The 27727-nt window shown below is 38.8% G+C and overlaps 1 protein-coding gene across 2 annotated transcripts in view; it reads right to left on the reverse strand.

Annotated features, from left to right (window-relative positions):
* Positions 1 to 27727, reverse strand: part of CFAP46 (cilia and flagella associated protein 46) — a 101172-nt gene that overhangs the window by 58588 nt on the left and 14857 nt on the right. For both annotated transcript variants that reach the window (XM_081953993.1, XM_081953992.1), the window contains exons 14-27: positions 27245 to 27365; positions 25024 to 25147; positions 23169 to 23299; positions 20185 to 20330; positions 18058 to 18197; positions 15844 to 16056; positions 11587 to 11806; positions 9844 to 9993; positions 6983 to 7090; positions 5684 to 5862; positions 3647 to 3778; positions 817 to 985; positions 310 to 394; positions 61 to 199 (exon numbers count right to left, since the gene is read on the reverse strand). In XM_081953993.1, coding sequence (XP_081810119.1) covers positions 61 to 199; positions 310 to 394; positions 817 to 985; positions 3647 to 3778; positions 5684 to 5862; positions 6983 to 7090; positions 9844 to 9993; positions 11587 to 11806; positions 15844 to 16056; positions 18058 to 18197; positions 20185 to 20330; positions 23169 to 23299; positions 25024 to 25147; positions 27245 to 27365 — 2057 coding nt within the window. The remainder of the gene's footprint in view (positions 1 to 60; positions 200 to 309; positions 395 to 816; positions 986 to 3646; positions 3779 to 5683; positions 5863 to 6982; positions 7091 to 9843; positions 9994 to 11586; positions 11807 to 15843; positions 16057 to 18057; positions 18198 to 20184; positions 20331 to 23168; positions 23300 to 25023; positions 25148 to 27244; positions 27366 to 27727) is intronic.

Raw genomic sequence — 27727 nt, forward strand, 5'->3', positions numbered from 1 at the left:
ACCATAGCTATAGCAATGCATATTAAGTGAAATATTTTGCAAACTATCCAAATAACTTACAGTCTGTGCTTTGTCCGAGGAAGAATCTGAACAGCTTCATCTAAAACTTTAAGGCCTGTCTCCCAGTCATTTTTATCAGCATGTGCTTGGAACAGTAACACATACAAGAATGTTCTCAAGGTCAAATCGTCTTCAGCACCTTTGAAATACATTAACACAATATCTCAAATATTACAAAATCCATTCAGGTAGGTCATCAGCAAATATAAACAGGGAGAATGTTTAAAAGATGAAATGATAACAACCTACCTGGAAAAAAATGCCCATCTGATGGGCTGATGCTCTGAAAATCTATTGTAGGCCACTGATGCAAGTGTAACATATTGCCTGCTTCCTAAAAAAAAATGAGGTGCTGATTGTAGTGGAAGAGATATCTTTGACATTTGAATGTAATTTTGTGAATATAACAAAGTAAACTTCTAGAATAAAAATGGAGGGAAAAACCCAGGACAGTAGGATCTATTATCTAATGGTAGAAAACAGCAAACTATCAAGAAGAGAGAGACATGGGAGGTTTGAAATCCTTTCCAAAATTGCCCATTGTGCTGGGAAAGTTAGGTTGTCTAAAGATATTCACTCATTATTTTAGTATGTAATCAATTATTTATTAATAATCAATTATTATAATAATTTATATTTATTTATGTACCTTTTTACATTACAATGTAAGATATACATTATTATTTTCCTCATCGGGTTTCGATGTGTTGGAAATCAAATCAGCCATGAATCCAATAGGAAAGTGCTATTTCTTACCTGCTTACTTTTGGCCTCTGATGCTTTAATGACGCTCTTGAGAATGACTTCAGTAGGTGCTTTGAGATGCTGTCTGTCTGCTGAAGAACTAATGAAAGGTAAACAAGCATTCCAGAAATTTCGAGCTGCTACCATGGCAAGGTGAAGATTTCCTGCTTCTCCTGCATACCTAAGAAAGTGGAAAATATAATAAAGCCACAGGCCTACTGTAGCAGGTTATAAGCAATACATAATGCAATTGCAATGATTCTGATTATCTACCCTCTTGGATATATTTAGACATTAAGACATCGAGGATGTATTTCAACATTAAGGGCTTAGCCATTAATAAAAATTGTGGAAAACTTTTACCTTTTAATTTCTCTTTTTATCTATCATCTATCTATCATCTATCTATCTATCTATCTATCTATCTATCTATCTATCTATCTATCTATCTATCTATCATCTATCTATCTATCAGAAAAATCATGTAACAGAGATAATGTTTAGTAATTTAATCATTTCTGAGATTTTTTCTTCTAAAATAATTTTCTACTGACTCATTAAAAAACTCCCAAGAATATATATACAGACCCCACACATCCTGGACATAAATTGTTTCAACTGCTACCCTCAAAACAACATTATGCACACCAGCACAGAATAACGAGACACAAGAACATTTTTTCCCAAAAGCTATCACTCTGCTAAACAAATAATTCCCTTAACACTGTCAAACTATTTACTAAGTCGGCATTACTATTACTATTATTCTTCTCAGTTCCTATCACCCATCTCCTCCCATTTATGACTGTAAGACTATAACTTTGTTGTTTGTATCCTTACGATTTATATAGATTGTTTCCAAGTATGATTTGATTGCTTACTTGTACTCTATGACTATCATTAAGTGTTGTACCTTATGATTCGTGACAAATGTATCTTGTCTTTTATGTACACTGAGAGCGTATGCACCAAAGACAAATTCCTTCTGTGTCCAATCACACTTGGCCAATAAAGAATTCTATTCTATTCTATTCTGTTCTATTCTATTTCCTATACATGATAAAATACCAACATGCTCCAATAAATTACCGGTACATGTAAGGTTAATAGTTTAAAGCAGGGATGGCGAACCTATGGCACACGTGCCACAAGTGGCACGTGGAGCCATTTGTCAGGGCTCACGAGGAGTTGCAATGTCAGCTGGCCAGTGGGCATGCGTGCACTGGCCAGCTGAGTCCAGCCTTTTTTAAAGCCATTTTTCACCCTCCCCAGGCTCCAGAGACTTTATAGGCGCCTGGGGAGGGCAAAAAGAACTTCCCCCGCCCCCCTTTTTAAGCGTTCCGAAGGCTTCAGGGACCGTCCGGAGGCTTCCCTGACACTTTCGGAGCACTCAAAATGACCCTCCGAGCAAACCGGAAGTCATTTCCGGTTTGCTCGGAGGGTCATTTTAAGCGTTCAGGGAAGCCTCCGGACGGTCCATGAAGCCTCCGGAGGGCCCCCCGGGGGGGGAGGCTCTTTTCGCCCTCCCCAGGCTCCTATAAAGCCTCTGGAGCCTGGGGAGGGCGAAAAAATGGCTTTTAAAAACAGTGAACTCAGATGGCCAGCGCGCGCATAGGTTCGCCATCACTGCCTTAGGTGAATACAATGTAAAAAAAACTTACATTAACAAATATTTTCTCATATGTCAAAATGTATGGCGTGACCTATCTCTTGCACTCCATTTATCATTATTTTACACAGAAGTGCAGTTTTATGTTAACAGCACTTCAAAGATTTCTGAAACTAATTGTTTCCTGTCAATAAACATTATTAACTTGGTGTCTGTTTCTGAAATAAAAATGTTTGGTACAATGGTTAAAATGCTGAATTGGACACCAGGGTATTGTGAATTCTAGTCTTCCTTTAGGTATGAAAGCTGGCTGGGTGATTTTCGGCAACTTGGTCTCAATCCAACCCACCTCACAGGGTTGTTGTTGTGGGGGGAAAAAGAAGAAATGGAAGAAATATGCACAATTTTGGAAACTTTGCATAGACTAAGTCAATTACTTTTTAATATTCTTTATTGAAAATGCATTTTTAACAAAACTATGTCCTCTTGTCAAGTAGCTACTAAACTTTATCTATGTCACATGTCCTAAATACATTTTTAGATTCAATTTTTAATATTTTAATATTTAATCTTTTGACAAGTTTTAATTTTATCTAAACTTATCAAAGGTCACAAGATAAAATTTGATCTCTGAAATTTATCTCTGATTCTTTGCTAGGTACTGCTGTATATGAAAATTTCAGTTTCTTTAGAATTATGATATTGTGGAAATGTTTATTATTACCTACCTAAAAAATAAAACCACAAACTATTTCACAAAGCTGCTGATCTCTCCTTTTTAAAAAAAGTATTTGTTTTCCATAGTCAATTAAATATCCAGAAATAGACATTAAATGATGCCAAACTACATCTGGCCTTTAGCCTCTTTTAATGGCGCTTTGCTTTAATTTTTTAAAAATTCAATATAAGATCTTTACTGCAACTTGTTAAGTTTCTGAGAGACAGAGAGAAAAATTAGGGGGAAAAAAAACAAGAATAAAGGTTTCTACTCCTGAAATAGTTTGGTACAACTTATATCACTTCATTGTTAATGGCACCCTATTCTTTATGAGCGACACCTGTACAATATCACTCAATGTTAAGAAGATTCTGATTTCATTAGTTTATTTCTGTGCTTTCAATACACAGTTGCTATTTGCTTGGGATTTATACATTTGCCGGTGTTCATATTCAGAATTTATTAAAATAAATAAAGATGTTCCAAATAAAAAAAATAAAAAAGTCACAACATACCTTGCACTTTCAACAAACGACTTGGATGCTGTAACTCGCAAATGTTTTTTGCCAGCCAGGTTTTCCATTATACTCTTCCCTTGAGTACAAAAAGCAATACTCAGCATTTCTTGTCTGGCACTGTAATCATTTCTACATAAAGAAATGTTAAAAGCAAACTTTAGACTAATAACTCAGTTTTCAAGATCCTGCCAGAACAGAGCAGTCCTTCGCTCTGCAGGAAACAGACAATTGAAACTTTCCATTCCCCCACTTGGGAGGGATAAACGGGGAGAATTTTTATTCATTTATCGGAAGTAAAAGCCAATTCTCATTTTATCAGCTAATGTCATCACGTGCATTGTTTTGTCTATTTCCTTGTATAAAGAATCTCAGATGAACTACAGATAGTCCTCGACATACAACAGTTTGTTTAGTGACTGTTTGTAGTTGCAATGGTGCTGAAAGAAGTGACTTACGACTGTTTTTCACGTTTATGCACTTTAAAAGAAGCATGGAGAAACTGTGGCAGGTTCAGAGGACAATTAAAGGACAACTAAAGAAGCTGCAGCAAGTTTGGAGGATAATTAAAGGATGATAAGGAATCTGAAACTTTTAAAGCCTATGAAGAATAGTTCAAGAAGATAAGCATAGTTAGCTTGCAAAAGACTGAGAGGAATTTTTTTAAAAAGCAGAGAAATGTGTATCTGTTCTCTGTTGAAACAAACAAAATCCTGGATAAGAACCAACAGGCTGAAAACATGAATTTGAACATCAAATATATTAATACATTCAATATATTAAACGATGGAACAGTAACAACGATAGCTTCCTTCTTGATGAAGATTTTCAGGATCTAATGGCCAGTTGTCAGGAATGGTTTACTGGATTCTTGCACTGAGCAGAAAGGCAGAGTTAATGATTTATATAGTCTCTTCTAACTCAGACTTTTAATCTGAATCTTGCTTTCCTGTTAAGATATCACCAATGCAAAGTTACACAACTATATACGATGTGGAACTGGCAAAAATCTGCTTTTAGCATTATCGTACATCAATACAGTGGTATAATAATCGTATCCATTAGAGGTCAGTATTGCTCTATTGAATTATTTTCTTTAAAAAATGTCTGAAACTAGTTTTCCTCCAATGTACTGCTGTTTTAATGGAAAGATTTATGATGTATTAAGATGATAGAATAAAAAACCCTCTTGGGTTAAAGGTGAATTTTAAAAGTTATAGAAATCTGGAGATGCTTTCCATCTAAAAATGCAATTGAACGCTTCAAAGCATTTCACACAAAATAATATGAAAGAGCAAAATATCAAAATAACACTGTGGAGATCAGAGAAAAGAACGGTTGCAGTTGGTATGAGGCGGATTCTAACTAATAGTAAGGTGCCTGATAATGGGACATAAGATATCAGAGTTTGTTTCTACATCTGACACCATGTTCCTCCTTTCTTACCTCTGGTTAGGCAAACTGGGAGGGCCATTTGGCCATCTAGAATGCTATCTAGATCTCTAAAAGAAGCCTGAATTCACATCACCTAAATATAGTGGCAAAATGATTGAGCTGAACATCACAATTCCTTCTTCTTTTGGAAAGGAGACATTTTTAAGAGAGGGGATGAGAACACAAAGATTCTGTTGTGCCGATTGCTCCATTTCCCTCAAATCATGTGAAAAATGGTCCCATTCTTTCCAGTGAGATCCCCCTCACCCTTCAGGAGCTTGGGTTAAAGGATAATCACCTTAAATATGGTAGGGAAGGCAAACCAGATTACTCAAGTCCTTAAACTAGTTTCAAATTCTGATCGTGATTCCTTGAAACCTAACAGCCTTAATACAAGGCAGTGCTGATAGTGACACATTATTTAATTTTAGTTAAAAACAAAATAGGGATCATTGAGAAGGGTTTTTTTGAGGGGTGGACGGAAACCTGCTGCTAAACATTCAGCTTTTTAAATATATACAGTATCTGTACCTCTCTCTAGGCAAGAATTATGCAAGTTTTAAAAAAAATAAATCAGTATTTAAAGGTGACTTGTCTACTTACATTCCTTTTTTCTTTGGATCTGTGATAAATGGCACTTGACCCAATTCCATAATCTTCTGAGAACAAGTTATCACCAGTTCATGGTCATGGAGATTATGTGCAAAATGCATAAGTCTGGTCAGTGTCTGAAGCTGTACAAGCGAGTCTGACCAACTGCACTCCAGAGACATTTTTACCAACTAAAAGTAAGTGAATAAAATATATGTTCATGAATTGATAACATTAATATTTAGCACATCCGGTCTACAATGTTTCAGAACAAAGATTTCAGTGGTGGGTTGCAGGCGGTACGCCCCGGTACAGGTGTACCGGTGCCTGCCCGGAGCACCGGGTACCGTTCCGGTATGGTGCTCCAGAGGGCCCACCCTCCTGCCCGTCGTCCTTACCTGTCTTTAAACTCTTTGGTGCTTCCACGCATGGCGCATACAGCACCTGTGTGATGCTCCGCCAAGCAGATGGAGCATCACGGAGGCTCACAGAGGCGTCCCTGGAGGGTAGGACGCATGTGCACACTGTACGCATTTATGTGGAGGATGCCGGGCCCTGTTGCAACCGGTACGATCCGGAACCCACCACTGAAGGATTTGTACCCTCTTGTAAATAATGGCTTAGGGGAAAAATGGTATAGGTGTGGGGTATAATATACAATAATCCTTTGCATTTTATTCCAGTTTTTAAAAGGATAACTTTTTTCATATATTTTTTTTAAAAATCAGTATTTTTCTAAGAGGTTCAAAATATTGATAAAATGTAAAACTACTCTCTTATTTGAGTCATGGAAACTCAAGGGATTCTTGTTAATCCCTTTATGGAAGAGAAAAGAAAAAAGAAAGGGAAAACATCCCTTTTCTACTCCCCCCATGTGTATGAGGTCGTGTGACTACAATCAGACCAAGGTTCTGATGATACTAACATTCATTAGAACCTTGGTCTGATTGTACAATTTATATTATTCAACTGACTGGAATCTTTTGCTCTTTTCACCCAGATCTATTTTTCTTCCCTACCCTTCAACCCTATTCTTTGTATTCCAAAAAAGCTTTGGTTAACTTGAACCAGAGTAAAGTAGCAGTCTGAGAAACTGAAGTTTAATTCTCCTTCATATATTTAACACGAATGTTGGTTAAGCACATTCTGTTTGTAGGCACAATGCATATGTAGAAGAAGAATTATTGTTTTGGATGTGCCACTGTGTTTTGAGTTTGATATGGCCTTCTAACCAATTTATAAAAAGCTACTACTGCTACTGCTCTATAAAGGAGGTGGGGGAGAGAAATATGCATATATATATATATATACCTGAGACACATTGGGAAGTAAAAAGTCCATAAGGCTCAAACCATTGCACGAATACATTTCCAGGCCGATAAAAACCTTTGTCATGGGACTTGTCCCATCATCATTACTCTGCATAGAAAGAATAACTGATTCAACAGATAACAAGGCATCATATTAAATAGATACAAATATACATTTTTTCCTAGAAATCTGCAGGTTAATGGCACACTCAACCTCAATCTAGCTTCTCTAACATGTTTCATAGAACAATCTATCATGCAATTCAATTGCAATTTAAAATGGAAGTACCCAAATGAAGATGAACAAATACATCTTCCCGTTGTGAGAACTTAGGTCTCAGGTTCTGAAAAAAATAATCCTCGTATTCTAGGAATGGGCAATCTTTTTGTGCTTTTCTAAAATTAATTTTGGCACCGCGTCACGGAAAGTATGGTACTAATATAATAGAAGGATTTTGGGGGGGGGGCGTTTTGGGTAATTTGTGTGACATGTTAAGATTAAGCATGGTTTAAGGTAGGCTATTTTTACCAAAAAGTAAGTTAATTGGTGCTATAAGGCTCACATTGGGAAAAAGTTGAGCTAATCCTGGTTGGAATCCTCAAGTTCACTGATGTTCATATTTAGCAGGGAATATATGTGTATGTATGTCCTGCCCATCTAGCAGTTTGAAAGCATGCAAATGGAAGTAGATTAATAGGTACCACTTTGGTGGGAAGGAAAGAGTGTTTTGTGCGCCTTTGGCATCTAGCCATGCTGGCCACATGGCCATAGAAAATGTCCTCAGACAATGCTGGCTCCTTTGGCCAAGAAACAGACAGGAGCACCGTACCCTACAGTTGGAAACAACTGGACAGGGAAACGTTTACCTTTCTTTAATACTGTATGTGTGAAAGAATGAGAATGGGACAACTTGCTACAGCCAACTTGCTGTAGCCAACTCACCATGACCAACTCACTACGGCCAATTCTCCACAGCCAACTCCTTATGGCCAACTTGTCATGGCCAACTCATTGTGGGACAACTTGTCATGGCCAACTCACTGTGGGACAACTTTAACAATTTAACAATTCTATTAATTATTTACAATAAATAAATATTATTGGCAGAAATTAAAATAAATATTATTTTAATTTCTGCCATTCAAGTTCGCTATGTCCCTTCTTTTGCATCCTTTCTTTACTGATTTTATTCCACCATTTCTTTGATATTAGTGTAACTCTTCTCCCGCAGTGAGTGAGTTGTCCTGCAGTGAGTTGGCCATGGCAAGTTGGCTGTGAGTTGGTTGTAGCGAGTTGGCCATGGTGAATTGTCATACACCCTCTGAAAATAGAGCCATGCCCAAGGTCTACTATCATTCTATATAAAATGAAATTTCCAGACTGGAGTTCTGTTTTTCAAAGTGGTTCTCCCTGGTGTTAGAGGAAAAGCAATTTGAAGACTACAAGCAGCATTCGATCTCCGAAATCCCCTTTCTGACACCCACCTTGTCAAAAAATATGCCATAGATTCCTTCGGTTCTGAAGTGAGAAACACTAAAGCATGGTGTATGCACTCATATTGGGCTTAAGGTAATTTTTAATACAAAGAATACCCCCACCCCCAATGATACTCAGCTGTATATTTCAACTCCAAACCACCCCAACGAGGCTGTCGAAGTAATGTCCCGGTGTTTGGAGGCCGTCGGGGTCTGGATGGAGGACAACAGACTTAAACTCAACCCCTCCAAGACTGAGTGGCTGTGGCTACCGGCACCTCGATTCAGCCAGCTGATTCCATCGCTGGCCATAGGGGGCGAGCAGTTGCCCCCTGTGGAACGGGCGCGCAATTTGGGCGTCCTCCTTGATGCCCGGCTGTCAATGGATGACCATGTGGCGGCCGTGGCAAGGGGGGCGTTCCACCAGGTTCGCCTGGTGCGCCAATTGCGCCCCCTACTGGACCGGGATGCCCTACGCACGGTCACTCATGCGCTGGTGACGTCCCGCCTGGATTACTGCAACGCTCTCTACATGGGGCTGCCCTTGGGACGCGCCCGGAGACTGCAGTTAGTTCAGAATGCAGCCGCGCGGGCTGTGATGGGGAGTACGAGGTACTCCCACGTAACACCTCTCCTGCGCGAGCTGCATTGGCTACCTGTGGTTTTCCGGGTGCGTTTCAAGGTGCTGATTACCATCTTTAAAGCGCTCCATGGCACGGGACCTAGTTACTTGCGGGATCGCATCCTCCCACATACATCCCTGCGGCCAATACGCTCACACAGGGAGGGACTTCTCCTGGTGCCATCCACTGGACAATGCCGGCGGGCGACACCGAGGAGTAGGGCCTTCTCTGTGATGGGCCCAACCCTCTGGAATGACCTCCCCCCCGACATTAGAACCACTTCTGACCTCCGCTCCTTCCGGCAAAAACTGAAGACCCACCTGTTCCGATTAGCAGGCCTGGCATAATTCAACTGTCCCTCCTGGCAAACGCACTATATCTGGTTATTTTAGGGGTTTTTTAATTCACTGTATTTGTTTTTAGGGGTTTGAACTTATTTTAATCTGCTTTGTACAGTTCTTTTAATGTCATTCTTACCTCCTCCATGTCAACTGTCAACTGTACATACTTAATTTTATTGTATCTGATATATTTTGTATGAACTGTACACCGCCCCGAGTCCCTTTCGGGAGAGGGGGCGGTCTAGAAGCATTAAATTAAATTAAATTAAATTAAATTAAAAAAGGAAAGAAAACTAGGAAATTAGGGTGAGGGGAAAAAATACTGCCTCTGTCTACTCTGCATCATCATTTACCAGCTCTCTGCTGTGACTCTCAGCCATCAAAAGGCTGCCTTTTTACACTGTGATAGAAAGAACTGGTACCTCCTCCTCAGATCCATGCAACCTCCCAATCTGTTGCTGAAGTAATTGTTTGGCCTTTACCCAAGTTGCAATAACTTGTTGACATAGAGCAATAGGCACAGGCTCATCAGGTGCACTTCCATTAGGCAAATGCATAGCAAATTCACAGACCTAAAAGAAATTATTTTATGAATGCTATCTTAAAAATAAAAAACTAAAGCAGAAGCATATTAACAAATTTTGGGGAGCATGAGATGGAGAAGTGAACATCTGTTTTACTGATAAAAAGTGCTTCTATCAAATAAACTAGGATTGTGGGTTTGCCAATAAGTAACAACATTTGTTTATTTATTTGTTTATCCATCCATCCATCCAATTTATATGGCAGCCAATATCAATAAGTGACTCAAGTAGCAAACATAATTAAAATAAAATAAAATAAAAACAATGACAAATATTACAAAAGTTAAATACAAAGTCTCCAAGAAACATCCACCCAAATCACTTATACAACCAAGAAGTGAATCCTTAAATACACTTGGGGCTTCAGGCCCAGGCCCAGAATCAGATCTTTAGGACTTTATGAATGTCCAGCAGGGTTGGAGCTATCCTGAGGGTGAAATTTCCATAAGGTGGGTGCTATGGCAGAAAAGGCATGTCTCCTTAGTTCACCATCAGGCATTCTTTAACCAGTAGGACCCTAAGCAAACCAATGGGCTTCATCAGATTAAATGGTCGAAATAACTGAGAAAAGACATGGACCCTCAAGTAACCTGATCCTAAGCCATGAAAGGCTTTAAATGTGTCAACCAATGGTGGGATGCAATTTTTTTTACTACCAGTTCTGTGGGCGTGGCTTGGTGGGTGTGGCATGGCATGGTGGGCATGGCAGGGGAAGGATACTGTAAAATCTCCATTCCCACCCCACTCCAGGGAAAGGTTACTGCAAAATCCCTATTTCTTCCTGATCAGCTGGGACTCGGGAAGCAAAGAATAGATGGGGGCAGGGCCAGTCAGAGGGGGTATTTAATGGTTCTCCGAACTACTCAAAATTTCTGCTATCAGTTCTCCAGAACTGCTCAGAAACTGCTGAATACTACCTCCGACCAGCATCTTGAATAGCATATGGAAGCATACTGGCAACCAATGCACCTCATGGATAGGGTTGTTACATGTGCCAAGTAATGAATGCCATTGAATGCATGTGTTGCTGGATTCTGCCCAAGTTGAAACATGTGAATGCTCTTCAACAGAGAGTCCATTGCAGTAATCCAGATGAGAGGGCATAAGGGCATGAGTGACAGTGAACAGGACCTCCCGGTTCTAGGAATGTTTGCACAGCTAGAACACCAACTGAAGGTATAAAAAAGCCCTCCTAGTAATGGTTGTCACCTGTTTTTTGAGTTCAGGACTCCCAGATTACCCACCAGGTCTATCTGAAGCAGTGCCATTCCTATGATGGAAGGTTCCCAGCACAAGAATGTCTAAATACCCAAAGCAATCCAGTCTTGCTTGGCTTAAACCAAAGTTTAAATTCTTAGATTTGTAAGAAACTTCTTCCTCATTTGGCCCTTTCTCTTGCTTCCAACAAAAATGCTTACACATTCCGTGAAAGAAAGAACAAGCATTAACACTGTAGCTACTTCATGCAAACAACCTCTAATGAACTGGTAGTTAACCAAATCTGCCCACACTAGTTGAAGCAGATGTTTAATCATGAATAAGTTATTGTTATATAGAAAACCACTATGATAAGAAATATACCTCTACGGCTGCTTTAATATCATGGAGTCCAGCTGGATCCACAGGTATAATTAGAGCAGTGAATGATTTATCATGTCCTTTTAAGGCAGTCTTTTTACGTTTGGTAGGCCCTTCCTCATTAAGTTTCTTTTCATCTGTTTTGGAAACCATTTTGGGAATCCAAGGAAGAATCAGCCCTCTTGCCAGAGCATTGCATAATGTTGCTAAAACAGTATTATTCCTGAACAAAAGAAAACAAACAAAAGGAAGAGAAAGGGTTTAAAGTTAATATTCTAAACCAAGTTAAGATATGCATTCATTAATACCAAACATGTAACATATATGCTAACAGTAAGTATTTATTTGGTTTAGGTAGATCCATCCTCAGAATTCAAGTCTCTAAATACTATTTGTACAGCCTTCAATTCCATAATTAGTATTTCTATTTCCAGTTACTGTATACCATAGTGTTCCAGCAGCATCATGTATGCTAGACGGACGTAATATACTGCCCGTAGATACAAAAAGAAAAAAAGGAAGAGCATAGACAATTTTTCAATAAAAAATAGTTTATTACAGCTAGAAACAATTGTGGAGGAGATTGTTTGGCTTATTATTCCAACAAATTGCTCTTTCTTTCAGATCACTTAATCAATAGTGAAAGAGGAAAAAAGCACGCATAGAAAGTGCTTTAACCAAAAAGTAAGGGAAAAGAAAAAAGAAAAATACATAGTATGGTATATCATTATAACAATACAATCAGTTATCACCTTTGGGATATAGGTTGAACAATAAATAAGCAAACTATAGCCCCAAAGAAATGAATGGAACAAACACTAAGTCCAATTCATTTTGTAGCCAATAATCTCAATTCTCAGTACTGCTGAAGAGGGAGAGCTGGCTATGATAACATATCCAGGAACCATCTTTTATTGATATGAAATAAAATCTATTTTCTGGTTTAAGTCACTTAAACATTTGGATCCAGAGACATGTACAGCAATTCAAGTTTTTAACAGCAATTAAAGAGCAGTAGCATTTTGGTTGAAATACACAGTATTTTCCTCCTTTTGAGTGATTAATTAGAACCTGGAAAATAATTTGGGGATTGAAAAAACACCTTTCTTTTCCAGACGTAAAGAGTTCGGAAATAGAAAGACATTAGACGTATCCAATATTTTAAAACACTGTCCATAAATAAAATAGGGAATTAAAAATGCTTGGACTTCATCTTCAGTCTGAACTCTGGCTGTCAAACTCAAAGCCTGCGGGCCACAACCGGCCAATAGGGTGCTTAGATCTGGCCCATCGGGCCGCCTTGGAAATAGTGAAGGACTGGCCTGCGGTGCCTGTGCTCGAGGTCCTCCCAGCTCCGTTTTCCCTGACAGAAGGCTGTAGAAGGCCATTGTGGCCAAAAGTGGAGCCCAGGCCCCGTTTTCTCTGGCAGAGGATCCTCCCAGGCCCACCCTGGCCACACCCACCCCATGCATGCCCATTCGGCCCCCAAGGTCAAACACAATGAAATTGAGCTTGATAAGCCCTGCTGTAGATGAAACTGCTCATATAGATAGCAAAATGGTGAGTGATTTATGCCCAAACTCTCAGTTTGCTTTAAGTGGGACATAGCATTATTTTAATGGTATGCTATGTAAAATAATGAAGATGATTCTCCTCAGTCATCTTAAACTAAGAGCAAAATATATAAACTCAAGCTTTTTAATTTGTTAAACATATGGAAGCAAGGAAAAGAATTACTAGAATTTTTCATGAACTCAGAATTTAACTTACATAAAAGAACAATTTCAGAATAAATAATTAAAAAACAGCCAATTAAACTACCACATAAGTAGCTCTAGGAGAAACCACTTACCAAACAATTTACCTCTGGAGCATAAGCTGTTGTTAATTTACATAGCTTTATGTATTCAGGATATTGGCTCACTGTCAACCAATATTAGAGTTGAGATACTGAGTGCTTACAGATTAACAGCAAAAGGCAGTGTCTCATAGACAGTTAACAGTTTTTGAAATTCAGCATCAGGCACCACTTTTTTCAACTTTCAAGACAAACTACCAGCTTGAAATATCCTGGAGATACAAATAGCGATTTACCCAGATCTGCCTTCCAGTGAACTAAATTTAAGAAAATATTTTGATTTGGAATGTATTTCGGCAAGAAATAGGATTGTATCTAGCAATGTTCTATCTTTCTTTTGGGGATGAAAATTTAAAAGATCATTTTCTTTTGTAGTTCTCAAAGACTCTCTGCTTATCAGATAAAAAACAAACTTATTTCCCTTTTTCTTTTAACAGTTGCTGCTGCTGTATGAGTTTAGAACTTATTTTTTAATTTTATTTCCAAGTGTTGGGAGAAGTAACTTAAATGAAACTGGGGGTTATAAGTAGAGTCCTTCCTTCCTTCTTTCCTTCTTTCCTTCCTTCCTTCCTTCCTTCCTTCCTTCCTTCCTTCCTTCCTTCCTTCCTTCTGTTTAGTACATTAGCAGTACTAGGATATTGGTAGTTGGATACTTTCTTTCATATTATTTTTTGTTTTTTGTTTAATTATTTTTAGTTTAGATACATATTCATTATTTAGATATTTTCTATTTATGTATCTATTTATTAAGCCTAGTACAGCATAAAAAGTGAAAAACTATTTTGTCTCCGTGAAGGCATGGCACCCACAGTAATCAGCTGGAATGTAAACAATTTCAGATTGAAAAGAAAGGAGGGACGAGATGAAAAAAAAATATATAAGCAGGTATTATGTTGCAAGAAAGACATATTCCCATGGCTTCTAAAGAGGCCTAAATGTCTACAAATATTGCAAATTAGCAAGTGCCTAAAAAGGGGAAGTCAGAAATCCAATAGTCCTTTTTACTTTTGCTCATTTATCTATTTTTTCCTTTCCTACAAACACACAGAGGATTTCAAAATTGTTGAAGATTTTAATATTAAGTAACCAGTTTAAGATCAAAACCTCCATTATGCAACAAAAACTTTTTATGCTCAACTTCTAAACTCAACTCCTAAATTGTAACTATTCACAATAGAACATTTTTCTTTCTCTCCTCTCTTCTCAATACTCTTAGCTATGTAACTGAATGTTAATAATATTTAATTATATATAAATATTATAAATGAAACAATTCAATGTACAGTAATGAAAGGGGGAGAAGAACTAAAATTATATATGTTCAATTTGCAAGAGACTGAATTTGATGCAACTAAAGGGGGACACCTACTGAAAGAAGCCTGGTTTTCTAACAATAACTCCATCAATAGGCACATCGACCTGCTACCAGCTTACCAGGCATTGAGGCACCAGGAAAGATCCTGCAGGATGAGCAGAGACCTATCGACCTATCGATTCCTATCAGGGAGTAGAGATCGACAGCACACACACAGTCCTTTGGGCATGCAGATTTGTCCTGCGGAGGCATAGCCAGCCTGGACTGAATACCGAAGAGCTCGGCAGAGCAGCTTCAAGCCATAATAGACATGGACAATGAAGAACGAGCCGGGCTGATTACAAGATCACCGGCAAAACAACAAACGAATCTGGTTGATACATCAAATATACCTGTGAGGCAGAGGAGCGGTGGTTTGTGGGAGGGGGCCAGAGAGAATGCTGTTAAAGCAACTTCTGACAGCTCAGCATCATTCCCTGGGGATGAGCTGTCCAAGCGGCGTGCCTCCATCGATTAACATGTCTGAAGCAAAAATGACAGAGCTAATAACAGGTGGGAGGTGAGTGGATGGGCCTATCACGCGTGCAAAGGCCAAATTGATCAATTATGTATAAAGGCAAATATCTCTTCAATGGTAGTTTTTACACTCTGACGATATTAGCAGAGGCTGACGAAAGCTACGTGGATAATATATTTTAAGTTCCGGAGATCGTAATGTCTGTCTCTTCTTTTATAGCTACATCTGGAACTCATATTCTTAGAATAGTTATGTATGTATGTATGTATGTATGTATGTGATTTGTAACACAATCAGACAAAATAATATATAGCATGAGAGATCTGACTAGTTAAGTATCTACATTGTGCAGAAACACCCAGTGTATCTCATCAGCCAGCAATAATAACAAGTGGCATTATTCAAATGGAGAATAAAGGCTTCCCTGAGTAAAAAAGATTCATCTGTTAACATCATTGTTACCTATCTAAAACCAACAATATTCTTACAACAAAAGGCCATTAAGGTTATACTTTCTTTTTATGAACCTTAAAAACATCAAACACCCAACTAAACTCTCATAGAACTTACCCAAAATTCCCAATATTCTTAACAGCATTGAAAAGAATTTGAAAGGGTTCAACAAGTTGTCTTTGCCTTTTCGAAATAATCAGATGCTTATTGTGATTTAAGACATACACCACAGTGTTATGTACAATCCAGGCTTCATTTAACTCCTCTCCAATTCTGACAGCTCGTAGAAAGTTTTCCATAGCATATTGAGATAAGCGGTTTATCCAGTTGCTTAATAAGTAGAAATTTAAATTATTAAATTGCCAAAAAGAAAAGAAAAAGAAACAGAAAACAATTCATTGTATATAATTTATGGTCAGGGAAATATCTGAAACATAATTATTTTTTCAATCTATGAAACATAACTATTTTCAAATAATATATTATCATAAAATTCTTCTATAGAGCCGTAGTGGCGCAGTGGTTAGAATGCAGTACTGCAGGCTACTTCTGCTGACTGCCTGCTGACTGTAGTTTGGCAATTCAAATCTCACCAGGCTCAAGGTTGATCATCCCTCCATCCTTCCGAGGTTGGTAAATTGAGGGCCCAGATTGTGTGTATGTGTGTGTGTGGGAGGGGCAATAGCTGACTCTGTAAACCGCTTAGAGAGGGCTGTAAAGTACTGTGAAGCAATATATAAGTCTAAGTGCTCTTGCTATTGCTAAAGACTAGCCATCTGTTGCCACGGATGTCTTTTGGAGACCTTAAAAATGTAATATTATGTTCTCCTACATTTGCACACAATATAAATTTGTGTACATACATACATAATTACCTCCACTTTCATATATTATTAATAGTTATGATTAAAAAATCATTTCCCATTGACATTTGGCTTCTATTGTGCAAATAAAGAGGTCAGTCAATAACATTTTGATTACTGTAGATCTAATAGTGCAAAATGTTTATTGATATGACATTTTCAGGAGTTTGAAAGAGAGGAAGCAAGACATTATTGGTTTTTAGTTGCAAGGCCAAAGTTTTAGGGCAGATTCACAGTAGAGCTCAGGCTATCCCGCTCTTTATTGATGTTGTAGAAGTTATTAAATATAGGGTTGTTACAGAAAACCTCACACAATTGATCATTTTATTATAGCATATTTAGCTTTTTATTTTTATTGTTTGTGTATTCATGTTTGGGTGACACTTACAAAATTGTTTTTATGGAAGTCTGTACAATCAATGTTTTTATATTACCCGTAAACTGCAAAAGTCTTTGATAGTGGTGCTATAGTATTGTTAAAATAAATTCACTACTTATTGTTCTAAAGTTCTTTTATAGTGAAATCTTATAAAATTTACTTTGAAAGTAATCTTGTAATGGATCATAAGACTTCAACTTCCAGGCACCGGGGCAGGGGAGACTAAGGGGGAGACTGTGGGGTTTCCAGCTTTGGGGTGGGGGCAGTTGGAATGGAGGATCTCCAAGGTCTGTATGTATGTAACTCACTGCAACAGGCGTAAGTGTGAAAAATAGTTATGTCAATTTTTTCAGTGCCATTGTAACTTTGAACAGTCATTAAACGAACTGTTGTAAGTCAAGAACTACCTGTACAAAATATATAGATTTTGAAAGAAATATGTACTTGTTCAAAATTCAAAATACCAATTACAAGTAGTCCTTAACTTATGACTGCAACTGAGCCCAAAATTTATGTTGCTAAATGAAACATCTGTTAAGGGAGCTTTGCCCTGTTTTATGGCTTTTCTTGCCACAGTGGTTAAGTGATTCATTGCAGTGGTTAAGTTAGTAACCTGATTGTTAAGTGAACCTGGTTTTGCCATTGACTTTACTTGTCAGAAGGTGACTCATGACCCTAGGACAGAGGTCTTCAAACTTGGCAGCTTTAAAACTGGGGGACTTCAACTCCCAGAATTCTCCAGCCAGCTAGCTGGAGAATTCTGGGAGTTGAAGTCCCCCAGTCTTAAAGTTGCCAAGTTTGGGGACCCCTGCCCTAGGACATACTGGTAGCAACTGTCATAAATATGAACCAATTGCCAAGCATCCAAATTTTAATGACATGACACTGGGGACGCTGCAACAGTCATATGAAAAACGGTCATAAGTTACTTTTTTCAGTGCCATTTTAATTTTGAGCAGTCAACTAAACAAACTGTTATAAATTGAAAACTACCTGTATATATAAAACTAAGGGTAACTTTAACAGATTAATTCTTTGAAAGCATTAAAAAAAACAAAAACAAAGCAGATAACAGTACTTCAAAACAACCTGTATACATTCCAATCTGATTCTTTTCCACTTCGTGTTGAATGTTGAGAGTTTCCTGAAATGTGTGTATTTGTTTCTACGGGGAGGACAGGATAATCATTGAGCTGGACGCCTTCTGTTCTTAGTAACTGAATTGTAGCCTAAATACAGACACCAGGAGGAAAAAAACAACTATCAAGGAACTAATATAAAAAAGATCAACACTGCATAAAGTTCTTAGTGATAGACAGACTATTTTTATTATGTTTTCTTATTATGCACAGGTGCCGTAGCAAAGCTAAAGCCAGATGTTTACTTCTCATTCCATTGCTATTACTGGTAGGGGAGAAAAGCTTCCATGATTAATTTTAACTTAGCTCCCAGCAGCATTCATTCTGATCCTGGAGGTTCAGGGTTTATTTTCTTTCACTTGGTGAATATTTCAGGATCTAAATCCATCACTTTATCCTAAACGCTTGCGTTTCAAGAAATCTGTTCTTTATATTCACACATCACAGGGAACCAAATAGGTTGAAAACCATAAATGAAAGTTTTTTTTAAAGGATTATTTATTATTAATCTATTATATTTAATGAAGCTTATATTATGACAAAATAAGAGTGTTAGTCTTTGTTTCTTAATATAAAGTGCAATAGAAGCTTAATTTCAGCTGTATCATCCAATGCATTATGTATGAATAGTTCAAATGCTAGGGGGGAAATACTTAGTTATAAAAGCTCTTATGCAGACTGCATAGCAATGGAACTTGCATTCTATGGATATTGGTATGTAACTCCAGTTTGGACTAGTGGTTAAGGCACAGGACTAGAAAGCAAGAGGCCATGAGTTCAAGTCTCACCATGGCCATGAAAGCTAGCTAGGTGACCTTGGCCCAGTCACTCTCTCAGTCCAACTACCTCCCAGGGTTGTTGTGAAGAAAATAGGAGGAGGAAGGTGTGTTTGGATATATTGGTTGCCTTGACTTCTTTGTAAAAATAATAAGGGCAAAATAAAAATAATCAAATAAACTCCCCACATTGTCTGTTGTTGGTCACAATGAATGGGACTTCTAAGAGCTGGTATAGCAAAATATGAACCCTGATACTTCTGTTTTTTACACTGGAAAATACTTTCCCTTGTATGCATAACATGTAAAATTTTATGATATTAATCTTTCAATTTTCCTATGGCCCAAAACAGTCAGTTTGAAAAACATGATACCCATGAAACAATAGTTAAGAGAAATAAAATAAAAAAATCCAACCGGTATCATTAGTTTATTTCAAAACTACATGCATAGAGGAGACGAACATTATAAGCATATTTAATTTTACTATTGGCCAGAGTTTGTCAGAGGTCCTTCCCCCATAAAAAGCAGCCATATGTAAACAAGCTAGAGCAGGGGTGTCAAACCTGAAGGCCGCATCAGGGTTGTATTTGACCTCAGGGGCCAGGGTGGGCGTGGCCAGGGTGGGCATGGCCAGCTTGCTATCACTCATGTTGGGGGCATCTGTGGTGGAGCACTGTCAGCGAAAATAGGCTCCTGATCTCTGTTTTCGGCCACGACGGCCTCCTGCAGCCCTCTACCAGTGAAAACAGAGCTTGCAGGTGGCTGCAGGCCATTGTGCCCAAAAATGGGGCCTGGGAGAGCTGTGCGAGGCCCTCCCGAGTTCCGTATTTTCCTGGCAGAGGTACTGTGGGCCCAGTGGTGGGTTCTGGATCCCGTCGTAACTGATATGCTGCGAAGGGGCCGTGTGTCCACCACGTGCTCACGTGCTGCACATGCATGCGCACCACCGCCCTGTGACGCTCTAGCTGCTCGACCAAGCATCATGCAGGCGCCGTACGCTGCGTGAGCATGTGCAACTGGCCCGGTTGGGTCAAGTAAGGAAGGTGGGCTGGTGGGCAGGCCGTACCGGAACGGTACCTGGTGCTCCCAGCTACTGGGGCGTACCGGATGTAACCCACCACTGCGTGGGCTGATCCTTCACTATTTCTAGGGTGGCCCCATGGAGCCTGTGGACCGGCTCCAGCTCCTGGGCCGGCCTGCGTTTGACATCCCTGAGCTAGAGTAATGAAAATTCAGTATCCTGTAAAAAATACACAAAATGATTTTAAAACTATCTCATAGTTGCATAATTTACTAACCTCTGCATTAATACATCTTACTTCTGCTAAGGTTCTAAGTAGATCTCTTTCTAAAGAAAATACTTTGGTAGGCATCGGTGACTCTCTTAATACATTTCCTTCAGGCTCATCAACTGTTGTATTGACACTACCTTTCTTCTTCATCACTAAAAGTCACATAAAATGCATTAGTTTAAAACTTTTTGTGTGGTCATTTAGTGGAACAATTTAAAAAATCTTTGTGAAAGATTGGCTAACTTGGAATTTGAAAAAAGCTGTTTGGTTAGGGGTGGTATGCTATCCAGTATTCCTTGATTTACAACAGTTTATTTGAAGTTACAACAGGACTGAAAAAAGTGACTTATGACCATTTTTCACACTTATGGCCGATGCAGCATCGCCATGCCCATGTGATCAGTACCAATGTAATTTGATTTCCTTTTGTGACCTTCTGACAAACAAAGTCAGATTCACATTATAAGCATGTTACTAACTTAATAACTGCAGTAAAACTGGCTTAACAAATGTCTCACTTAGCAACAGAAATTTTAGGTTCAATTGTGGTCATAAGTTGAGGACTACCTGCATTGCAACATTTTGTTCAGATCTTACCTTCAATGTAAATATGCTAAGAAGGCAAAAGCAAATTCAACAACAATTAGATGAGCACAGAGAGTTTCCTATATTGTATCTCTGCTGCAATCTAATATTCATGTGGAATTTTGTAGCCCAGTTCATATTAGCAATGCTATTGTAAGGCAATCTAAGTTGCTGACATCAAAACTAAACTATTAATCTTCAGCATCCCATTGACTGAAAGAAGATACACTTTTAGCAGTGGTACTGAAAATTTCATCTTCCCGTGTGGCAAGAACAAACTAATGACTGTAACTAATAGCATTAAACCAACATTTTCAAGTGATGATTTTTAAAAATAGTCAGGGCAAGGTCATGCATGTAAGTCTAGAAAATGAATAACTTCACAAAAATGAAAAAATAATCCCAGCTCTTTTTGTGTCTTACTCCTGCTTAGATCTTCATGACCTTAACATAAAGCTCTGCCAGCACAATTAGGTAAGTACACCTGAACTCTTCCTAATAGTGAGGAAACCTGATAATAGAATAGAATAGAATAGAATAGAATAGAATAGAATTCTTTATTGGCCAAGTGTGATTGGACATGCAAGGAATTTGTCTTTGGGGCATATGCTGTCAGTGTACATAAAAAGATAAGATACATTCATCAAGAATCATAAGGTACAACACTTAATGATAATCATAGGGTACAAATAAGCAATCAGGAAACAATGAATATCAATACAAATCATAAGGATACAAGCTACAAAGTTACAGTCCTGCAGTCATAAGTGGGAGGAGATGGGCGATAGAAATGATGAGAAGACTAATAGTAATACCCTGTTTCCCTGAAAATAAGACCTCCCTGGATAATAAACCCAATCGGGCTTTTGAGTGCATGCACTAAAATAAGTCCTCCCCCGAAAAGAAGCCCTCCATGAAAATATTGCAACACAGCAGCAGCCATAAGGTGACCACACTCGCTGCCTCCTGCACCTCAAAAATAATAAGACCTCCCCGAAAATAAGGCCAAGTGCTTATTTCGGGGGTCAAAAGAAAATAAGACCCTGTCTTATTTTCAGGGAAACACGGCAGTAATGCAGCTTTAGTGAAGAGTTTGACAGTGGTGAGTCTTTAGAAATAAAGTCTTTAGAAGCATCCGCATATTTGAAACAGAGAGGAAAACACTAGGATGTATACCCCAAACATATTTTTATTGCTTTGATTGCAAACTACAGCCAGTTCTTGATTTACGATCACAATTGTTTAACAACATTTCTGTTGTTAAGTGAGACATTTGTTAAGTGAGTTTTGCTCCATTTTACAACCATTATTATCACAATGGTTAAGTAAATCACTGGAGTTGTTAAGTTAGTAACATAGTTGTTAAGAGAATCAGGCTTCCCTATTGACTTGGCTTGTCAGAAGGTTGCAAAAAGTGACCATATGACCTTGGGACACTGCAACCATCATAAATATGAGTCAGTTGCGAAGCGGCTGAATTTTGATCATGTGACCATGGAGATGCTGCAATGTCATAAGTGTGAAAAATGGACATAAGTCACTTTTTTCAGCCCTGTTGTAACTTTGAACAGTCACTAAATGAAGTGTTGTAAGTCGAGGACTACCTATATCTTCCAGAGGTTTCAGCCTTTGATGTGATAGGGGAGCTCAGTATCTCCAAGAACCCTGAGTTTGATGCTAGTAGAAGACGAGCTCTCATTTGGGTCATCAGTCCTGGTAAGCCTGAAAGAGGAGGGGAGATGAAGCTAAAAGTAATTCACAACAGGAATGAAGGTAAGTGTAGCGCCAAAGACATGAGGGAAACTAACTCACTTAGGAAAAGGAACCCTAAAATACACAAGATGAAGGCACTGGCAAACCAATTCTGTATTGGTGCCAGAAAAACATGGCTGAAATATTTAGATAAATTTAGATGCCACTTGATGAGGCAGGAACTGTGGTAACTTTCTAAGTGAATGGGATAATGTTCATCCCCCAAATCAGAATCTGTATGTCATATGATGATAGTGGTGATGCAGACAACCACTAATTGTTTGTCTATTTCACATGTAATACTAATTCAGGAATTAGAATGTAGGTCTCCAACCATATCTGATGCAGTTTTCTTCTGTCTAAACCTGTGTAACCTTACACTTGGAAGATAATCCAGGAATGTTTTAGAAGCCTAAATTCTCTGTCTCTACTCGGCCAAAGACTGAGTCGAACTGGGGAGGAACCAGTCAGAGGAGGCATGTCCAAAACAAGATGACTCAGTCTCCAGGCAGAGAGGAAGAGTTACTACCCATTCCTGGAGAATCTTCCCCGCCATTATAGAGAAGAAAAGGTTCTATCCATGCGTCTATAAAGAAAAACAGATTATTTGCCTTGATTATGACATTATATTACATACAAATACCAAGACTTACATCTTTTGCGTTTTGATATCTTTATTGCTTGATTATCATCATACAAGAGACAGAACCTACATGCAGCCCGACAAACATCCCACACGCTTTGCTTTCGTGCTGTTTTGGCTATTTCTGACCATAAGCGGATTCTGTAGCAATGATTTAAAATAAAAATTCATTCTTTAAAAGAGGATAATGAATATAAACATACAACTCTTAAATAATGTGTTGAATTCCCCCCCCCAATCCCTTCACCATTGGGGGCCAGAGGAGGTATCTAGGTAATAAGGAGGATAAATATACTTCTATAAGTTTCTGCTTTGCCTTCATGTTTTGCATTTGTGTGTCAGTGTGCACAGGAAAGCATGGGTGGGCTGTGTTTATTACTCTCTTATATACTTCCCTCCAGTGACGTGCGGTGAGGTTTATAGCTAGTGAGGCAGCAATTTTTTTAGACTTGTGGACTTCAACTCCCAAAATTCCACAGTCAGGCATGCTCAGTTGCGACCTGCCGCCCTCCGCCCTGGGATTCGGCCATGGGGCGAGCTTGTTGGGCGAGGGCAGTGCAGATGGGGAGCGGACGGAGCGGAGGAAGCCTCTCCCCCCCCCCTCGAGTCTAGGGCAGCGAGTCATTCGATAGGAAACTTGCCTCTTGGAAGGAATGACTCGGCTTGGCTCCTGCTTTGTCTCTCCTGCCTCTTCGATTCTCTGTTTGGTCGTTGGGCGGCAGATCGAAAGCGGGAGCCAAGCTGGGTCATTCCTCCCAAAAGGCAAGTTTCCCATCGAATGACTCGCTGCCCTGATGATGAGAGGTTAGGCTGTGCCTCACTTGCCTCAACTGACTGCACGTCACTGCTTCCCTCATATGAAGAAAGGAAAGAAGTTTAGATTTGCATAGTCAGACATTGATCTGAGCCACTGTGTAACTGCATCTGCCATAGGGAAACATTGGGGATTTTTTTTATCTGCATCTCCACCTTGTGCTACCCCATTGAGCCCCCCCCCGCCCGCCCCTGGTATGGTAACAGTTCTACAGGTGTTTATTCAAACCTCCCCAAATAGGTCCTTGGAAAGCATCTCTGTTGCACAGGTCCAGATTCCAAGCTCAGTACAGCAAGAGTCACTGGGGAACCAAATCTAATGGGCACACATGAAGTCCAAGAAAGTAGTCCAGGAGTCGACCAGGCCAGGATACAAGGCACAAGCACACAAAGCATAGAAATGGACATGTTGGTCCAGCAACACTCAAGTCCTCAGGGAGGTTCTGGGTGACCTGTGTCGTGTCTATCTTCTCTCTGCTCTATGTGTCCTTGGATCAGGAAGAGCTGTGGACTCCACCTCCTCCTTATTGCTAACGGGTAGCAGGTGTTCCCGCTCCTAGCCTGGAGCCTTCTGGCCAACTTGCTGCAACTGTGGCTCACTTGCCTCAGTCTGTCACTTGTCCAATTGACCCAGCCACGCTGCTCCATCAGGCTAGCATTCTCTGAGCCCCTATCCTGACCAATACTCAGCTCCACATTTTCCTCACCCTCAAACTCACCCTCCTTCTCTGAACTCACACTTGGGGGTGGATCCATAACACAGCTGAATCCAGTATTGTGCTTTCTTTTGTTGACTTCTCCCCATACAACATATTTGGTCCCATTTCTGTTCCTTTCTAATACCTCTCCTCAGTATTCCAAGTCCATTTCTTTCCAACATTACAACTTTCCAAAATATCAAAATAACAGGAACAATACCTATTGACCCTCTAGTGATTTTTAAGCTGGGAGAAATTGTGGACACCAGGGTGTAGTTTCATCAGGATAAAATAGTTTTTAAGAAACAAAACAAAATAGCTTATTTTTGAATATTTGTCTACAACCATAATTACCTTTCTTTTTCATTTTCATGTCCTAGTCTCTTCAAATGTCCAGCTGCTTTCTCTACATTTTTAGCATGGTGCTCTGCTTTTGCACAGAGGTAGCTAATTTGATCTTTATGTTTACTTGGGGGAACTAAATAGGAAGGAAGAAAATTTAATATTGTTTGGAATAGATTCATGGTATTGCTACTACACTTATTTCACAATAATTAGTTGAGGTGTTGGACAAGGATTGATAAATAAAAGTTCTATAGAAACTACAGTAGAGTACAGGTAGTCCTTAAAAAGTGACTTATGACATTTTTCCACACACATTGCAACACCTCTATGTTCATATAATCAAAATTCAGATGTGTGGCAACTGACTCATACTTATGACAATGGCAATGTCCTGGGGTCATGTGACCATCTTTTGTGACCTTCTGACAAGCAAAGTTAATGGGGAAGCCAGGTTCACTTTATAAGCATGTTACTAAGTTAATAATTGCAGTGATTCTCCTAACAACTGTGGCAAGAAAGATTGTAAAATGGGGCAAAGCTCACTTAACAACTGTCTCACTTAGCAACAGAAATTTTGAGCTCAGTTGTGGTTGTAAGTCAAGAACTACTTGTAGCAACTGTTGGAAATATCAGTGTTACATGTTTATTCCTACATTCCATAAATTGCAATACACAGTGAGGGGGGTGTTAGACAACTACATGCCCAGGGACTCAGCTAGATCAATGCCAAAGTAGAGATCATGTTTTTTGCAGACAGGTTGCCAAGAGTTCCAGCAAGGCTTCTCAGTGCAAGAGTTCAGAAGCGGAGACTCCCTTCCAATGTTCATAATCTGTTTGAAATCTGTCTTGGAATTCTGTCTGCTAAAATCACAATCTCTACTTTGATACTGATCTCCCCAACCCTGGAAAACCCCAACTAAAAATATGTATAATGAACCTCGTCTGCCGTTCTCCCCCAAATCCTTATATTATAGATATTCCTTAACCTCTTTTTAAAAAATCAAATATAAGCAAAGGTTTTTGGAAAACTAAACCATTAGTAATGGTATATTACATTACAGTATGTTCCCTTTTACTTTTTTGCTTCACTTCAACAGTTTAGAAAATGGGAGATATTCAAAGATAGGGAAACACAAGAACAAAATAATAACTAGGCCATCAGATATGTACTTCATTTTTCCTTAAACCATTTGCCCAAGGAAACTAAGGTGATAAGAATTGATTTTGACTATTTCCCTACTGTCATTCTCTGAGAATAAGTCTTAAACTTTCTTGACTTTTAGAAAGCACTTAAAACCTGGCTGCTCTCCCAGGGATGAGAGCTGAAAAGTTAGGGAGGCCCAAGTGGTTTGTTGTAACAAAAATGCCATTTATTTTTTGTTTACATTAGGCAGTTAAGTTTTTACAGTTATTTATATTGCTTTAATTCCTCAATTTTGTACACTGCCCAGAGTTGGTAAGAGTGTTAGTCATGTAAATAAAATCAAATAAGTAACTAATAAACAATTTAAAGGACAAGATGTTTTTGTAACTGCAAAACACTGAAAAGTTTACATACACATACGTACAGAAAACATGGATGTATTTCAGAAGTCAAGCAATCCTCTGCTAAATGGTACAAATATCTAAAGCAGCATCTTTTCAACTCTTCCAAATCTACATTTTTACCAGCTTTCTTTAATTAAAACTCATCTCTAATTTATACAGAAAGTCTACAAAATGTTTGCAGAAAAGCTGTGGATTTCTTATGGCTTGAGGGAACAGTTTTCCTGCAGCACTGAACCACCATAAACAATTTATATGGAATATTTTGAAAATAATTTTTGCCCATAAGGATCTTAAATTAAGTCTCAAATTAAGTTCATGACTGTGAAGGAAAAAAGAACACCTCATGAAAAAGTGATTTATTACTTTGATGTTTACTTTTAATTATAACTGGTCTGTTCAGTGGCAAAATAGCTCCACCAGAAATGAAGATCAGAGGCAGGAAAATGGTTCCTGTTCTCATAATTATCACGTTGTGCTGTTCAAATTCGGATGTGAGAAGCTGCCATGGATTATTATGGGAAGGAGAGGTCACTATTAATGGAGCTTTCTCAAAAATTAACCACCTGGCATGGAAGTGATTTAATTTTTTTCCAATTGCAACAAGGGACCATTGAATCCAAACCTGTTAGTCGAAGGGGGAATGGAATATCTTAGTTTTGCCAACACTGAAAACTTAAATTACCTTTAGCCTCGTTTTCACTATCAAGAACAACCTGAAAAGCCTCCGGTGCTAGTGCAAGGCCAGCATTCACCAACAGAGAGCGTTTTTTCCTCACACTGTCATTTGCGGTTCCTTTTTTAGCCTAGAGAGAAAAAGGACTAAATATACTGGTAAAAATTCAAGAAAATATGATGATCAATGAAGAAGACTCATTCTGTTCAGGACCCCATCCCAATTAGCTATGTCCCCTCCAAGATACAGTATTTTCCCCCCTTCATCTTTTTCTTTCCACATGACAACAAGCTTTGATCTTTTGCTTCAACATGTCACCGTTGGCTCTTGGCAAGCAACAAAATTAGGAGGAAGCAACCACTTCTCTAACTTCTTTTTCTTACATGGCATTTCTGTGGCAAACAAGAGAAAGAAAGGTGCCATGTATTGGTTCCCCAACAATATATGTGTATTGACCTCAACCCTTTCTCTCTTATCATACTGATTACAATG

The sequence above is a fragment of the Natrix helvetica genome, assembly GCF_964273705.1.
Source record: "Natrix helvetica genome assembly, chromosome: 5".
NCBI classification, from domain to species: domain Eukaryota; kingdom Metazoa; phylum Chordata; class Lepidosauria; order Squamata; family Natricidae; genus Natrix; species Natrix helvetica.